Source organism: Bos javanicus, chromosome 11 (genome assembly GCF_032452875.1).
Source record: "Bos javanicus breed banteng chromosome 11, ARS-OSU_banteng_1.0, whole genome shotgun sequence".
In the NCBI taxonomy this organism is placed as follows: Eukaryota; Metazoa; Chordata; class Mammalia; order Artiodactyla; family Bovidae; genus Bos; species Bos javanicus.
In genome coordinates this window covers 106,318,952-106,336,282 of record NC_083878.1, presented here as the reverse complement: position 1 = coordinate 106,336,282, position 17,331 = coordinate 106,318,952, and the positions used below count along the sequence as shown (strand labels likewise).

The following is a 17,331-nucleotide window of genomic DNA, read 5'->3' as shown; positions in this document are numbered from 1 at the left end:
GCTCCCCTGCAGGTCAGACCAGCGGCCACCTCACAGGCACTACCCTGTGGTTCAATTCAGTCACTCATTCATGTCCGACTCTTTGCGACCCTGTGGACTACAGCATGCCAGGCCTCCCTGTCCATCACCAACTCCCAGAGCTTGCTCAAACTCATGTCCATCAAGTTGGTGATGCCATCCAGATATCTCATCCTCTGTCATTCCCTTCTCCTCCCGCCTTCAATCTTTCCCAGCATCAGGGTCTTTTCCATTGAGTCAGTTCTTCGTATCAGGTGGCCAAAGTATTAGAGCTTCAGCTTCAGCATCAGTCCCGCCAATGAATAGTCAGGACTGATTTCCTTTAGGATTGACTGGTTGCATCTCCTTGCTGTCCAAGGGACTCAAGAGTTTTCTCTAGCACCACAGTTAAAAAGCATCAATTCTTCAGCACTCAGCTTTCTTTATGGTCCAATTCTCAGATCCATACATGACTACTGGAAAAACCATAGCTTTGACTAGACGAATCTTTGTCAGAAAAGTGATGTCTCTGCTTTTTATGGTCGTAACTTTTCTTCCAAGGAGCAAGTGTCTTTTAATTTCATGGCAGCGGTTACCATCTCCAGTGATTTGGAGCCCAAGAAAATAAAATCTGTCACTGATTCCACTATTTCGCCATCTGTTGGCCATGAAGTGATGGAACCGGATGCCATGATCTTAGTTTTTTGAATATTGACTTTTAAGCCAGCTTTTTCATTCTCCTCTTTCACTTTCATCAAGAGGCTCTTTAGTTCTTCCTTGTTTTCTGCCATAAGGGTGGTGTCATCTGCATATCTGAGGTTATTGATATTTCTCCCAACAATCTTGAGTCCAGCTTGTGTTTCATCCAGCCCAGTGTTTCTCATGATGTACTTTGCATGTGAGTTAAATAAGCAAGAGACAATATACAGCCTTGATGTACTCCTTCCCCAATTTGTAACCAGTCCATCGTTCCATGTCCAGTTCTAACTGTTGCTTCTTGACCTGCATGCAGATTTCTCAGGAGGCAGGTAAGTTGGTCTGCTATTCCCATCTCTTTCAGAATGTTCCACAGTTTGTTGTGATCCACACAGTCAAAGGCTTTGGCATAGTCAATAAAGCAGAAGTAGATGTTTTTCTGGAATTCTCTTGCTTTTTCTACATTCCAACGGATGATGGCAATTTGATCTCTGGTTCCTCTCCCTTTTCTAAATCCAGCTTAAACATCTGGAAGTTCTCAGTTCATGTACTGGCTTGGAGAATTTTGAGCATTGCTTTGCTATTGTGTTGTGAGATGAATGCAATTGTGTGGTAGTTTAAGCAGTCTTTGGCATTACATTTCTTTGGGATTGAAATGAAAACTGACCCTTTCCAGTCCTGCGGCCACTACTGAGTTTTCCAAATTTACTGGCATATTGAGTGCAACACTTTCACAGCATCACCTTTTAGGACTTGAAATAGCTCAGCTGGAATTCCATCACCTCTACTAGCTTTGTTTGTAGTGATGCTTCCTAAGGCCCACTTGAATTCCTGCTGCAGGATGTCTGGCTTTAGGTGAGCACTCCACTGTGTGGAACACGCTCTTATTCTGTGTGCTGTCAAGAAAGCAGACACCTCCAGTAAAACACAGGCAGTGATTCCCTGTCTCTCCCCTTCTAATCGTGAGCCCTCAGGGAAGTTCAGATGCCAGTGCAGGGGGAGCCTGGGCTTCTCTTGCTGCAGCAGGACTTCTTCATCCTCAGGGTAGTCCAGCAGCCTTCCTGACCCTGAGGGCCACTGTCTCAGCTTTTGTCCCCACCCCTGGCAGCCCTCCTGGTTGAGCAGATGTGTCTGTTCGAACAGCAGCTCCCTTCTCCAACAGATCTTCCTGACCCAGGAATCGAACTGGGGTGTCCTTCATTGCATGCAGATTCTTTACCAGCTGAGCTATCAGGGAAGCCCAAAGGAAAGTGAAAGTCACTCAGTTGGGTCCAACTCTTTGCAACTCCGTGGACTCAGTCCATGGAATTCTCCAGGCCAGAATACTGGAGTGCGTAGCCTTTCCCTTCTCCAGGGGATCCTCCCAACCCAGGGACTGAACCCAGGTCTCCTACATTGCAGGTGGATTATTTACCATCTGAGCCACCCTGTAGATGGAAGAACAAGCTGACCCCAGAGACAGCATGTGAAAGCATGCGTCTCCATCCTGGTAAACCACATCTGCTGGAATCCAGCCAGCCACTGACTTGGGTTGGGGAAGTTGTCTGATCTTGCATTTTACAAGCTTGTGTTTCCCCTGCCCCCAGCACACACACAGTTTCAGAGCTGCAGAAATTCAAGCCCAGTGTGTACAGAGGAGGAGACTGAGGTTCAGAGAGGCTGCCCGTCCCTGTGCCTGGCGCAGCCCTTCCCTTGGCACACTGCAGGCTCACCTGCCCGGAGGGTCTCCTTCAGGGCCACAGGCACTTTCTCGAGAGCTGTGAGAGGTTTCTGCTTTCCCGACAAGCAGATTCCAGGAGAAGGAAGGGCCTCACGTCTCCTCCGAGGTGGGCTGTGGCAGTTTTCTGCATCTGGTGGTTGTTTTTAGGCCCTGCCCTGCTGCTGACCAGTGACAGCATAAAACAGCGCCTTGGCTCTGCTGCTCTGGACAGGTATGAGGCCTCCACGTGGGAACAGCCTGGCCAAGCCCGGCTTCCTGCTCTCAGGGGGCCCCTGCCCAGCCATGAAATACACCAGGGTGTCTGTGCCTTCCAGTATCCACGAGTACCGGCTGTCCAGCTGGCTGGGGCAGCAGGAGGACATCCACCGGATCGTGCTCTACCAGGCGGACAGCACACTCACGCCCTGGACCCAGTGCTGCATCCGGCAGGCAGACTGCATCCTCATCGTGGGCCTGGGCGAGCAGGAGCCCACGGTTGGCGAGGTGAGCTGGCTGCGGAAGCGCGGCAGTGGGCGGGGCTTCGGCAGGTGGGGCCGAGTAGTGGGCGTGGTCTCTCGGCAGAAGGCTGGGCAGGTCCTGGCTAGCGTGGCCCTTTTTTCTCAGACCCGGTTTGTCTTTTTTCCTTTGAATGAAGTATTTCAAGGACTCAGGAAGGGATGAATAGTAAAAGCAAACACCCAGACATTTGCTCTCCACATTTTGAAAACATTTTGCTGTGTTTACCTCTGGCGTTGTTCTGGCAGGAGCAGGCAGATACCTATGGTTTTTCCAGTATCACGTATAGATGTGAGAGTTGGACTATAAAGAAATCTGAGTACCAAAGAATTGTTGCCTTTGAACTGTGGTGTTGGAGAAGACTCTTGAGAGTGGACTTCAAGGAGATCCCACCAGTCTATCCTAAAGGAAATCAGTCCTGACTATTCATTGGAAGGACTGATGCTAAAGCTGAAACTCCAGTACTTTGGCCACCTGATGTGAAGAACTGACTCATTGGAAAAGACCCTGATGCTGGGAAAGATTGAAGGTGGGAGGAGAAGGAAAGGACAGGCTGAGATGGCTGGATGGGATCACCGACCAATGGACATGAGTTTGAGTGAGCTCCGGGAATTGCTGATGGACAGGGAAGCCTGGAGTACTGCAGTTCACGGGGTCACAAAGAGTCGGACACGACTGAGTGACTGAACTGAGCTGAGACAGATACCGTGCGGTAGCCGGTAGCCCACCGCAGGTGGTGTCTTGTGAAGCCAGAGCCTTGTTTTACTGTGTGTGTGTCTCTGTTTTTTATGTAGATAGTGTTCTACTTTATTCCATCTTTGTTGGTTTATTGTTCAGTCACTAAGTGTTTTGTTCAATCACTAAATTGAGTCAGACCCTTTGCAACCCTGTGGACTGCAGCATGCCAGGCTTCCGTGTCCTTCAGTGTCTACTGGAGTTTGCTCAAATTCATGTCCATTGAGTTGGTGATGCTATCTAACTATCTCACCATCTACCACCTCCTCCTTTTGCCGTTAATCTTTCCCAGCATCAGAGTCTTTTCCAGTGAGTTGGCTCTTCCCATCAGATGGCCAAAGTATTGCAGCTTCAACATCAGCAACAGTCCTTCCAATGAATATTTAGGGTTGATTTCCTCTATGATTGATTAGTTTGATCTCCTTGCAGTTCAAAGGACTCTCAAGAGTCTTCTCCAGCACCACAATGTGACAGCATCAATTATTCAGCACCCAGCCTTCTTTATGGTCCAGCTCTCACATCTGTATGTGACTACTGGAAAAACCATAACTTTGACTAGACAGACCTTTGTTGGCAAAGTGATCTCTCTGCTTTTTAATACATTGCCTAGGTTTGTCATAGCTTTCTTTCCAAGGAGCAAGTGTCTTTTAATTTCACTGTCTGCAGTGATTTTGGAGCCCAAGAAAATAAGATCTGCCACTGCTTCTAGTTTTTCCCTTTCTGTTTGCCATGAACGGATGGGACTGGATGCCGTGATCTTAGTTTTTTTGAATATTGAGTTTCAAGCCAACTTTTTCACTCTCCTCTTTCACCCTCATCAGGAGGCTCTTTAGTTCCTCTTCACTTTCTGCCATTAGAGTGGTATCATCTGCATATCTGAGGCTGTTGATATTTCTCCTGGAAATCTTGATTCCAGCTTGTGATTCATCCAGTCCAGCATTTTGCATGATGAACTCTGCATATGGGCTTCCTGGGTGGCTCAGAGGTAAAGAATTTGCCTGCAATGCAGGAGCTACAGATTTGATCCCTAGGTCAGGAAGATCCCCTGGAGAAGGGCATTGCAACCCACTCCACTGTTCCTGCCTGGAGTATCCCATCGACAGAGGAGCTGCGTGGGCTATAGTTCTTGGGATCACAAAGGATCGTATGTGACTAAAGGGACTTAGCAAGCACGCACGACTCTGCATGTAAACTGAATAAGCAGGATGGCAGTACACAGCTTTGTGTTCCTTTCCCCATGTGGAAGGTCAGTTGTTCCGTATAAGGTTCTAACTGTTGTTTTTTGAACTGCATACTGGTTTCTCAGGGTGCAAGTAAAGTGGTCTGGTGTTCCCGTATCTTTTAAGAGTTTTCCACAGCTTGTGTGACCCACACCGTTCAAGGCTTTCGTGTGGTCTGTGAAGCAGAAGTAGATGGTTCTCTGGAGTTTCCTTGCTTTTTCTATGATCCAACGGATGTTGGCAATTTGATCTCTAGTTCCTCTGCCTTTTCTAAATCCAGCTTATACATCTGGAAGTTCTCCGTTCACATACTGCTGAAGCCTGTACCATCTTGAGATTTCCTTTTTCCCTCAGTGCTTACACTTCTGAGTTTTATCCATATTGTTTTACTCGTCTTATGGCTGTTTAGTTTCTATTTGTGAACGCCCCGCCATCTGTCTGTTCTGTCAGTGGACTGTGAAATTTCCTTACTACACGCGTGTGCAAGGGTGTCTTCAGGGCACCACCTAGAAAAGCTGCCGAGCCGGAGCCTGTGTATTCAGGTTCCCAGAGCTGCCAGACCCCACTCCAGTCAGCTGTGCTGCCGGGCAAGGCCTGGGGCTCCGTGCTCGTCGCCCTGCACCCGAAGCCCCACGTCTCCAGCTTCGGGTGTCAGGTGGAGTCGTCATCTCTTTGTTTTCTGTCCGTCCTCTTCTCACCTCACGTTCTGCCCCGTCCTGGGTCAGCTACAAACTCGTCATCTCTGCTGCGGGTTCCAGTTCTGCCAGGAGTGGTGCCCCTTTGCCGAAGATGGTTGCAGCATGTATTCACGAGGCCATGTTAGAGAAGCAGAGGGCGGTGCGCTCCCTGCCTGCAGGCCCGCAGCGCTTGGCGGGCACGCAGCCGCAACCCCTGGGGCCCGGCTTCACAGAGGAAGGGCCCAGCACACTACAGCCAGGCCGGTGCCGCAACCCCTGTGGGCTGATGGGCGAGGTGGCATCCAGCCTGGGGCCGCCGTAAGCCGGGGCTCTGCTGCGCTGGCTGACTTGCGGCTCCACTCTCCCTCAGCTGGAGCGGATGCTGGAGACTTCGGCCGTGCGTGCCCAGAAGCAGCTGGTGCTGCTGCACCGGCAGGACGGGCCCGCGCCGGCCCGCACCGCGGAGTGGCTCAACATGCGGGGCTGGTGTTCTGGCCACCTGCACCTCTGCTGCCCTCGCCGCGTCTTCTCCAGGAGGAGCCTGCCCAAGCTGGTGAGGTGGGGCCCTGGGGCCTGCTTCCTGCCCTCCCTCCACTTCTGACCCCAGCCCGCAGCGCTGATGCGGCTCTCACTTCTGCTCGAGCCTGATTGTTGTGTGGCGGCACCTCTGATGGAGGAGCCCCGCTTGGTGCCAGAGCCGAGCCCAGGGGCCTCAGGTTGGCCCTGCCTCCTCCTTTGGACAGAAAAAGCCGCAAATCCTGAGGCACCTCTTCCTCGGGGTCCTCAGCCCTGGAGACTAGGCAGGGGCCGCAGTGGGAGCAGGGCCCCGCAGCACGGTGGACTCAAACTGACCGTGGTGTCGATGCCCAGACATCCAGGCCCCGCACGCCCTCCACTTGGAGTGGCAGGTGTCGGCTAGGCCCAGGGCCGTGGCGCCCTCCCAGGCGAGCCCAGGCACTGAGGTGCTGACGGCGCAGCTCAGAACCACCGGCGTGTCCTGGAGACAGCTTTGGGTCAGGAGTCGGGGAGAGCAGCGGGTCAGGTTGGCCCTGTCTGCTGGCCTCTCTTGTAGGTGGAGCTGTACGAGCGGGTTTGCCAGAGGCCCCCGGACCGGCACTCGGACTTCTCCCGCCTGGCAAGAGTGCTGACCGGCAATGCCATCGCCTTGGTCCTTGGGGGAGGGGGAGCAAGGTGAGTACCTCTGCTTCCCATGCCCTTCCCTGCATGTGGGTGTGTGGGTGTGTGTAGGAGCGTGGGCAAGAGTGTGTGTGCGTGGCTGTGTGTGTGTAGGTGCAAGGGGCGTGGGTGTGTGTGCATGGGCGTGTGCGTGTGGCTGTGTGTGTGTGTGCGTGGCTGTGTGTGTGTGTGCGTGGCTGTGTGTGTGTAGGTGCGTGGGCGTGGGTGTGCGTGCATGGCTCTGTGTATGTGTGCATGGGCGTGTGTGTGTGGCTGTGTGTGTGTGTGCGTGGCTGTGTGTGTGTAGGTGCGTGGGCGTGGGTGTGCGTGCATGGCTCTGTGTATGTGTGCATGGGTGTGTGTGTGTGGCTGTGTGTGTGTGCGCGTGGCTGTGTGTGTGTAGGTGCGTGGGCGTGTGTGTGTGTGCGTGGCTGTGTGTGTGCGTGGCTGTGTGTGTGTAGGTGCGTGGGCGTGGGTGTGTGTGCATGGCTCTGTGTATGTGTGCATGGGTGTGTGTGTGTGGCTGTGTGTGTGCGCGTGGCTGTGTGTGTTTAGGTGCGTGGGCGTGTGTGTGTGTGCGTGGCTGTGTGTGTGTGTGCGTGGCTGTGTGTGTGTAGGTGCGTGGGCGTGGGTGTGTGTGCATGGCTCTGTGTATGTGTGCATGGGCGTGTGTGTGTGGCTGTGTGTGTGTGTGCGTGGCTGTGTGTGTGTAGGTGCGTGGGCGTGGGTGTGTGTGCATGGCTCTGTGTATGTGTGCATGGGTGTGTGTGCGTGGCTGTGTGTGTGTGCGCGTGGCTGTGTGTGTGTAGGTGCGTGGGCGTGTGTGTGTGTGCGTGGCTGTGTGTGTGTAGGTGCGTGGGCGTGGGTGTGTGTGCATGGCTCTGTGTATGTGTGCATGGGTGTGTGTGTGTGGCTCTGTGTGTGTGCGCGTGGCTGTGTGTGTGTAGGTGCGTGGGCGTGTGTGTGTGTGCGTGGCTGTGTGTGTGTGTGCGTGGCTGTGTGTGTGTAGGTGCGTGGGCGTGGGTGTGTGTGCATGGCTCTGTGTATGTGTGCATGGGCGTGTGTGTGTGGCTCTGTGTGTGTGTGCGTGGCTGTGTGTGTGTGCGCGTGGCTGTGTGTGTGTAGGTGCGTGGGCGTGGGTGTGCGTGCATGGCTCTGTGTGTGTGTGCATGGGCGTGGGCATGGGTCCCTGTGCGCTGCCCATGCACAGCTGTGGCCCCTCCACAAGGCTTCAGGAGAGCGTGTCTCTTCCTGGCTGTTCCCTCTTTCCTCTGGCCTGCAGGTGAGCTTCTCTCCCCTTTATGAAACAGGGGTCTGCTCTGCTCACGACCCTCTGAAGCAGCCTTTAGCTCCTTGGGCTGGTGGGTGGGTTCCTTTAAGGATGTTGAGCCCAAACAACTTGAACCCAGGTTGTCCTGACACTTGCCGCCCTTCTCCTGACGTGTGTTAGAGAGAAATTTACACTCGGGGCAGAAATGGAGCGCGGGTGTGCGGTGAGCGTGCGACAGGCCCAGGCCACCGGGTGAAGCGGCGATGTGCGGAGGGGCAGGGCAGCACCTGTGCTGGATCCCTGCCCGCCGAGCGTGGGTCCCAGGGCCAGGGCACCCTGCAGGCTGGAGCCCAGGCCCCTGGCCGCAGTGGGCATCAGGGCACTCCCTAGGCTGGCCGCCTGTCCCTGGGGCCTGCTGGAGGGACCTGGCTCACCACCTCCCTTGGCCGTAGGACACTCCTTCTGGAGTGAGCTGAGGACAGAGGGTCCCAGAGGGTGGATGCCCTGCTCAGCTCCTGCACTCCTCGGCTAATCATAGCTGGATGAGGTCTGAGAGAGAATGCAGATGAGCCTCAGAACTGCTTGTCTGACTGGACTCACGCTCATTGCTTCCCTAGGACTGGAGATACTGGGGCTCGAAGCTCTGGCCCAAGATCCCTAGGGAAGTATGGAGCCTTCTTAGGGAAGGGAAAGTAGGGCGAAGCTGGTCCACTGCTCTTCCCGGGGACCCTGCCCCTCACTCCAGCTTCCTCCCTGGTTTCATCTTCCTCACAGCCGTGTTGCTGCCTGTTGCCGCCTCGCTCTGAGGGCTGGGCTGGGACCAGAGCCTCAGGCTGCCGGGAGGGACCCCTCGTGGTGACACTGGCGCCCTGAGTGTGGCCTGGCCAGGGGTGGGGGCTAGTGAGTACTGTGTCTGTTCATCTCGGGTAGTTCAGAGGCATCGTCAGCACCACGTTCTCACTTGAAAGCTGAACTAATGGGCCTGGAAACCGGGCAGTTTGCTCAGAGTTGCCAGGTGAGGGGCACTCAGGCACTTTCTGTGGGCTGGGACAGTGAGGTGCTGGAGCAGCTGGTCTGCTACAGCATTTTTAGTGAAATTCGCTCAAAGTGGCGTTTAGTAAGGCCCTGCAGTGTTCGTGGGACACACGGTGCCTGTCCGCAGGTCCAGAGCTGTCCCCAGACAGTGTCCTGCGGACGGTCATTTCAGCCGCTCCACAGCTGGTCCCCATTTACACTCCGTGTCTCACGCCAGAGCATAGCTGGTGTACAACACTGCACTGGTGTCGGGTGTACGGGGAGTGACTCAGCCACATACACGCACACGCCCCTTCCCTCTGTGGGTTCTTACAGGACAGTGAGCGTGGCTGCTTGTGCTGCAGTGGGACTCTATTGTTTGCTTTTGTCTGCTTCATTCTTTTCGGTTCTAAATTGCTGAGCTCTAAGGCCAAACGCACAGTCAGACTCTGTCCACCCCCTGTCACCCATCCTCTGCCTCCTCCTCAGCTCAGGGTCCCAGGCGGCCCCTCCCCGGGGGCGGAGCCTGTCTCCTCTGAAGTGATGCAGCTCCACTGCTGTGGGCGCACAGTTCGCCCGCGCCCGCCGAGCTCTGCTGGGCCGGGCAGCGGCTTCCTCCCAGGCACAGGGCTGAAGCGCTGCCTTCAAGTTTCTGTCCCTGTGATCTGGGAGCTGCCCCATGTCTCCTGTTTGCAGCTCCATTTCTGGGTACCGTGTCTTCCTCTCTCTCGCTATATTCCTGATTCTGTTAGAGTTCATACTCTAGAAATTTCCTTGAGAGCAGTGCCGGGAGAATGCTTGGCAGAGAGTGTGCCGGTTCTGTGCGCACTTGCAGGACAGTCTGGCTGTGGGATTCTGGGTGGAAGTGGTTTCCCTGGGAGTTCTTTCTATTGTCCATGTAGCTTCTAGGATTGCTGTGAAGTCCAGTGCCATTTTGTTCCCAAGGTCTGTTCCCTCTGGGTCTTGCAGGCGAGTCTCTTCATTCTCGTGTTTCTCAAAGAACTTGGTGAAGTGCCTGGGTCTCGCAGTTTGAGTTTCTCTGAGAATATCGGTGCTCGCCTGCTGAGCTTTCCGCTCCGTGCTGGCCTGTGTCTGCTCGGTCCGTGAGCTCTGTGCGCGCAGCATTGTCTGTGCCCCGGCTGCAGCTGTAGCAGCGCTGCCTGGACTCCGGGCTCCACACTGCGCTGGTCCTCCTCCTGTCAGTGACGTCCGGGTTGTGTTCTAGGTTTGGTTACTACGCACAGAGTGGCTGTCAGCATTTGCACACGAGTCTCCCTTGTGGGATAACACGTAGGAGCAGACCCCCTCTGCCTGGAGCGGTTGAATGTGCCCGACCCCAGGGCTGCAAGGGCCGCCTGCGCTTCTGCCACCCTTGACCCTGTCAGGGCGAGCGTGGCCGCTCCCGGTGCCACTGGGACCTGGTCTGCATCCCCGAACTCGGGCTCCAGGGCCTCCTTTCCCGGTGGCGTGTCCTCTGCTGTTTGGTTGGAGGAGTTGTGGGTAGTCTGGATACAAGTCTTCTGCCAGATGTGTTCATTACTGATACTGTTTCCAGTCTTTGACTTTTGTTTCCTAGTGGCTTTTTTTGATGAGCTTATTTTAGCCTGGTGAAGTGGGATTTCCCTGGTTCTTACAGTTTAACTTCTGGGGCTCAGGGGGCTCTTGCCAGGGTCTCATCTTCTCGAAGCTTGTGCTTCTGGGCCTGCGATCCGCCCACAGCTGCCACCTCTGAGTGGCGGAGCTCTCGGTGGGTGAGGGTCTTCTCCCTCACATCGCTCACTCCCTGCTAAGCTGCCACGGCATCCAGCTCAGATGCCAGCACCTGCCCAGGTGTGGGCTGCGCTGGGGCCTGCTGTGCTGACCGCACTGCACGCCATCTCCCTTGCCCTGGCTTTGCAGGGAGCCTCTGTAGGAAATCATCAGGCAGTGTGATTCCTTCACCCTCCCTCTCCTTGAAATTATTTTGATCATCCTCATTCCTCTGCATCTCTGTGTAAATTTTAGAATCATCCAAGTATTTTATGGGTTTTTGCTATTGTAAATGGTCTGCTTTAAATTTCATTTTAAATTGTCTGTCGCCAGTATGTAGAAATACAAACGATATTTGTAAATATGTCGTTTTACAGCCTTGGTAAACTCACTTCTATTTCCTTTTTTGTAGTTCTTTTTCATTTTTTATGTATACACTTAAGTCTTCCGAGAATAAAGATAGTATTTCCTCTTTCTTTTCCGTGACTTTGCTTCTCTTCCTCGTCTGTTGCGCTGGTTAGAGCTTCCCGCGGGTCTGAGCAGGTGTCGAGCGAGCCCTTGCCATGCCCGCAGCATCAGGACTGCACCCCCTCTAATGGCTGAGTGCCGCGCAGCTGCTGGTCTCTGAGACGCTCTGTACCAGACTGAGGGCGTGCCTTCTGTTCTTAGCCAACCGAGTTTTTATCACGGGGGCTTGTTTTTCTGGGTCTGTGGGATTCTGTGATTTACTCCTTTATTCTGTTGATATGATGGATCACACTGAGTGATTCTAGCGTCACCTCCTTGGGACAGACTCGTTGGCCTGTGGCCCTATCGTGTCTGCCCGGCCCTCGGGTCTGCGGGAGGCGGGCTGTGCTTGTCCTCGCCTGAAACGCAGGCAGGTTTGTTTGCCGCTGCTTCTGTTGTCTGGAAGGTCTTACGTGGCTTGTGCTGTTCTTCTTTATGTTTAGTACAATTAACTAGTAAAACCATCTGGACATGAAATTTTGTAAGGATTCAAGAATTAAAAACTCACTTGTTTTGATGGTTATAGGACTATCCAGGTTTTCTACTTCTAGTGTCGGGTCTGGTAAGCTGTGTTATTCGTAACTTGTGTTATGAATGTGTCCATTTTATCTGATTTTTCCTACTTAAGGCACAAAGTTACTATTAACTTCTTAACTGGAGCATCTGTGATGTTCCCTTTTTCAGTCCTGAGGTTAGTTATGACAACCGCCTGTCTCCCTCCTCCTCCTCCCTCCTTCTCTGTCCCACCCCCGCGTCTCTCTCCCCCTCTTTTTACTTTTCTGGATCAGTCTTACCAGGAACTATCAACTGAATTCATCTTTTCAAAGCACCTACTTGTAGCTTTCAGGGTCCTGTCTGTTATGTTTGTTTTCTGGTTCGTTAATTTCCTGTCTTTATTATTTCCTTAATTTTGCCCTCTTTGATTTAAGCTGTTGTTTCTTTCCTGACTTACGGGCCAGCAGACGCTGTCTGAGAAGGGCCGGTGGCGAGGCCACAGCCTCCCAGCCAGCGTGGCAGGCCGCGGCTCTGGGTGCTGCCCCTTGGAGGTAACGTGCCTTTTTGTTCTCAGTTTGGTCTGAAGTTTTCTTCACTTGGGTTTTCAACAGTGCAGGAATGGTTTGCTCTTTGAATTCACGCTCTGCATTTAGAATTGAACCCAAGGCTCGATGTCAGTCGCCGGTTCTAGACCTTCCCGACCTCCCTGTCTCTCGGGTGTCGCTCTGTCTGCTCCTGCCGTCTGTCCCTATTCCTGCTGCAGTCCTGGGGTCTCTGCTCCTCCCAAGTGGTGTTTCTGGTTGTGTGGTGGACGCCCCGCAGAAGAGAGAGACAAGCCTTTGCCTGGCCCGGAGCCAGCCCCAGCGCCCCCACAGGAGGCTGAGCGCCGGCTGCTGCTCAGGAGCGCCGCTGCCCCGTCCGAATGCCACCGTTGCCCCGTCTCCCGTGACGGGTGCGGGGGGTGGGCGCTGGGGGGTGGGCAGGACAGGACGGCGGACCTGGGTTCTGGCGGGCAGAGTGGGTGCTGACTTCCTGCTCCTGTCGGTGTAGAGGCTGCGCGCAGGTGGGCATCATCCGGGCTCTGACGGAGTACGGCATCCCCGTGGACATGGTTGGAGGGACGTCCATCGGGGCCTTCATGGGCGCCCTGTACTCGGAGGAACGCAGCTACAGCCAGATCCGCATCCGGGCCAAGCAGTGGGCGGAGGTGAGGCCCTGTAGGCGCAGGCCGGCAGGGGCCTGGGGACAGGCGGCCCTGCAGGCAGCCTGCAGCGTGGCTGGGGAGCAGGGAGGGCGCAGCGAGGACTTCGCTGCCAGGGGCGGGGGCTCCGGTGCCTGGTCTTGTGAAGGTGACTGAGGACAGGTTAATGCACCCGCAGTGCGCCCACCAGGGCACCAGTGCTGGGAGGCGGGCGGGGGAGGCCTGGGCCTGGGGGTCTGTGTGGCACAGGCAGGGCAAGGCAGGGCACACAGCTTGAGACCTGCCCGTTCCAATAATTCCTGCAGATTTGGGGCTTCGGGGCTGTCCACTGTTGTCTGGCATCTGGCCCTGAGATATGCAGGCTTGGCGTGTGGGGTAGATAGAGGGGGTTGGGTGTGGACTCTGGAAGGGCTGGGTGGGCCCTGGGCTGTCTCTCTCCCTGGGTGTGTGAGACCCCAAATGTCAGTAAGAAGTACACATTGTGGACACAGTGGGTCCTGTAGTGAACGGGTGCCAGAGGACAGCCCAGAACCTGGGCCCGGGCGGGGCAGAGGGACGGCAGGGGAGGGGCACATCACCCGCCCTCCTAAGGGCTCTGTCTGGGGAGGGGCACCTCCTCTGCCCTCCTGAGGGCTCTGTCTGTCTGGGGGAGCAGGACAGAGCCCTTGCTGAGGCTGTGAGAGGGCTCGGAAGCGCATCTCATTTTTAAAAGAAAAGGAGCCGGTCGCACTCTGTGCAGAAGCTGTCAGCGCGGGCCATCTGCCCAGTGCACATGTCCCCGAGGCTCCTGTCACTGAGGACAGCCTGTGAGGGCAGTGGCCCCAGGGGACAGTGAGGGTCCATCCTCAGTGAGGGACCAGAGACAACCGGGCAGGTCCCTGTCTTCTTCACCCTGCTGGTGTGGAGGTGTGGGAACAGCCATGGAGCTTTGGGCCTGATGGCCTGCCATCCTGAGTGTGTGCTGGGCCACGCGAGCCTGCTGGGCAGCCCCTGCGAGGGGGCATGGGGCTGGAACCTGCCGGCCGCCCTGCGGCCCTTGCCTGTGGGCCTGTGGAGGGGCGTGGGGGGCGGTGCTGAGCAGGGGCTTCCTCGGGAGGCAGGGGCTTGTTGGCCACAGAGGAGCCCTGGAATGCTGGGCCACCTGGGTCCCTGTCTCCACGAGCACGTGTGCTCCTGCTTGTCCTGGGCCCCGTGTGAATGCCTGCGCACGTGCCTCCCTCCACCTGCCGCCCCTGCCTGAGCTTTCCCCTCTCGGGTCTGTCTGGGGAGGGAGGAGGCCCCTTCCTCCTCACCCCGAGCCCTGAGGGGTCAGGCGCTCCTGGTCCTGTGCTCACAGGCGGAGCTGTCCAGCCTCAGTGAGGAGGGCGGACCTCTGTTCCACGGTATCCTGGGGCTTCGGCAGTCAGGCCCTCGGTAGGGCCCTGCTTCTGTCGGGGAGATGGAGTGCCTGCCCTGGCACCTGGGCATGGGCAGCAGTGGGCATGCAGCCAGCCCTGGGCCTAGATGGCCTCGTCCCAGCATGCCCAGAGCTGGCCCTTCTGAGCGGGTAGCAAGGGCCCAGTGAGTCAAGCCTGCCAGGGGCCAGCGGCTGCTCCAGGCCCTGCCACTCAGGCTGTGGTGTTTGCTCCCCCCAGGCCCTGGGTGCTTCCAGGAGGCCCCCGTTCTGCTTGCAGGAAGCAGGTGTGCCCGTGTGCCCACTCCCTTCTCCTGACGCAGGCTCTTGGTGGTCCCGCGGGGGGGTTGCTGCCTGTGCCCATAGGCAGGGGTGTGCGCCCCTTTTCCTCTGCAGGGGCTCATGTGTGCCCTGTGTGCCCCCCAGGACATGATGTCGATGGTGAAGACCATGCTGGACCTGACCTACCCCATCACTTCCATGTTCTCGGGGGCTGGCTTCAACAGCAGCATCTCTAGCGTCTTCAAGGACAGGCAGATCGAGGTGCCCCCCCTACCCCGCAGGGACTAACCTGGGAGCCCCAGCAGAGTCCGTGGTCTCCGCCTGCCTGGGTCTAGACGCCCTGGGCCCTGAGAATCGAGGGCTGGCAGCCTGGGTTGGTCCGCCTGAGTCCTGTCCCCTCACAGGACCTGTGGATCCCATACTTCGCCATCACCACGGACATCTCCGCATCTGCCATGCGGGTCCACACGGACGGTGAGTGCCTCCTCCCAGGGCGCACGTTCCCAGCGGGGGCGGAGTGGCTCCAGGGAAGGGGTGCCCCCCAGAGGAGGCAAGGGACTCGGGGAGGTCTGAGCAAGATGACTCTGCTGCGGGCTTGAAGGCTGCGGGGTCAGTGGAGACGGGGGGCAGAGTGCAGCATGAGGGTCATGGCAGTGTACAGATCGCACTCAGGGTCTGGCACTGCTCGATGGGGATCCCGGGGACCCGGGGAAAACCGACCCATGGGTGGGCAGCTGAGGGCCCTTTTCCAGGCCAGGGTGTTGGGGAGCCTCTTGAAATGAGTCTGGTTGGAAGTGAGTAGGGTGGCAGAGCCTGCAGAAGGGCGTGGCCAGGGGAGATGTGGGGCGCCCCGGAGCAAGTCCGGCCCCACCAGCTTCCTCCAAGGAGGAGGGTGCCCAGGAGGGGTGTCATCTGCCCGGCCTGGCACCCTCTGCCGGGCCAGGTGTGCAGGGGCCTCAGGACCTGTCTGGGCGAGGCTCTGAGCTCATGGCAGCGGAAGTCTGCTTCCTTCTCCCGGACTCCTCTGCACACCCTTCCAGGATCACTGTGGAGGTACGTGCGTGCCAGCATGTCCCTGTCGGGCTACATGCCCCCACTCTGCGACCCCAAAGATGGGCACCTGCTGATGGATGGGGGCTACATCAACAACCTCCCAGGTACTGGGTGGGTGGGGAGGGGCACCCACCTGCCTTGACCCCATGGCTCCGTGTGCCCGATGGCGGGGCAGTGCAGGAGGCATGCAGATACACTCCCAGCAGATGGCTCCGTTGGCGGCTCCGCAGTGCTCAGAGCTCAGAGCAAGGCCAAGTGGCGGTCGGTGCAATTAGGGCCCATCTGTGCCCACAGCGAGAACTAACAGCCTGCAGGTGTCAGGGCTGCTGTGGGCACAGCCCCTCCTGGGGCACGCCAGCCACCTGTTGGACAGCTCTACACTTGCCAGGGCCTGCACAGGCCCCGGTGTGACAGTGGAGAGGAGACCCGCCCTGCAGGCCCATGTGCTCCCCCAGCGCCTCTCAGGCAGGCTCTGCCCCCACCCCTAGCTCTACCCCAGCCTCCCCTCAGCTGTGCTCCCACCCAGGGCTCTGCACACCTGTCCCCATTGGTCACCAGGCCACCTCCTCCCCAGCGGACGTGGCCAGGTCAATGGGGGCAAAGGTGGTGATCGCCATTGACGTGGGCAGCCGGGATGAGACAGACCTCACCAACTACGGGGATGCGCTCTCCGGATGGTGGCTCCTGTGGAAGCGCTGGAATCCCTTGGCCACGAAGGTCAAGGTGGGCCCAGCCTTGCCTGCTCTGGCCGCTCCTCCCCACGCCCTGGTGCCCACGTCCCTGAGACGGGCAGGGAGGGAGTAGTGTCTTCCAGGCTCTGGGTCTAGCCTGGGGGATGGTCCCTGCCTGCCCAGGACCAGCTCTGGGGAGGGGGACATGTGTAAAGACTCCAGACCCCCTGGTGGATGCCCAGCCCCCTCCCCCAGGTCCAGCAGAAATAGTCTCCCCGTGGGGGGAGGGGAGGGGCTGGAGGGGCCAGGGAGGAAACAGGGGCTGTGCCCAGACGGAGGCCAGGAGCCGCGTGGGGCCAGGACAGCCACACTCAGTGCTGCGGCCCGGCAGGTGCTGAACATGGCTGAGATCCAGACACGCCTGGCCTACGTGTGCTGTGTCCGGCAGCTGGAGATGGTGAAGAGCAGCGACTACTGCGAGTACCTGCGCCCTCCGATTGACAGCTATGGCACCCTGGAGTTCAGCAAGTTTGATGAGATTTGTGTGAGTGTCCAGGCCGGCTGCACCCCCGGGCCTCCCTGCGCTCCCATTCCCATCATGGGGTTCCCGTGTGTGTGCAGGAGGTGGGGTACCAGCATGGCCGGACAGTGTTTGACATCTGGGGTCGCAGCGGTGTGCTGGAGAAGATGCTGCAGGACCGGCAGGGGACAAGCAAGATGAAGGCGTGCGACGTGAGTGCCCGAGCAGGTGGCCGCTCCCCTGCTGAGACCCGTCCTCTGGTGCTGGGTCCTCACCCTGCGGCACCTGGCACCCCCACTCAGCCACTCAGGAGGGCAGGTGCCCCCTGTCCCTCCCAGGGGCCAGAAGGCACGGGCCTCTTCTGACTCTCCACCTGGGAAGTGCTCATGGTGGGAGGAAGGTACTGGGGTGGGGCTGCTCAGGACTCTACCCATCACCCACGCCCCCCTCTGACTCAGAG

General features: G+C 57.2%; 1 protein-coding gene across 6 annotated transcripts in view; it reads left to right on the top strand.

The window, feature by feature from the left end:
- The window catches only part of PNPLA7 (patatin like phospholipase domain containing 7), a 78,298-nt gene that overhangs the window by 59,987 nt on the left and 980 nt on the right, over positions 1 to 17,331 (top strand). For 5 of the 6 annotated variants that reach the window (XM_061434293.1, XM_061434295.1, XM_061434292.1 and 2 more), the window contains 11 exons: positions 2,561 to 2,624; positions 2,728 to 2,896; positions 5,911 to 6,093; positions 6,613 to 6,731; positions 12,802 to 12,958; positions 14,772 to 14,888; positions 15,032 to 15,101; positions 15,668 to 15,784; positions 16,255 to 16,403; positions 16,743 to 16,895; positions 16,973 to 17,083. In XM_061434293.1, the coding sequence (XP_061290277.1) occupies positions 2,561 to 2,624; positions 2,728 to 2,896; positions 5,911 to 6,093; positions 6,613 to 6,731; positions 12,802 to 12,958; positions 14,772 to 14,888; positions 15,032 to 15,101; positions 15,668 to 15,784; positions 16,255 to 16,403; positions 16,743 to 16,895; positions 16,973 to 17,083 (1,409 nt within the window). Of the gene's footprint in view, positions 1 to 2,560; positions 2,625 to 2,727; positions 2,897 to 5,910; positions 6,094 to 6,612; positions 6,732 to 12,801; positions 12,959 to 14,771; positions 14,889 to 15,031; positions 15,102 to 15,667; positions 15,785 to 16,254; positions 16,404 to 16,742; positions 16,896 to 16,972; positions 17,084 to 17,331 lie in introns of those variants that run through there. The other variant, XM_061434296.1, reaches the window with a different exon arrangement.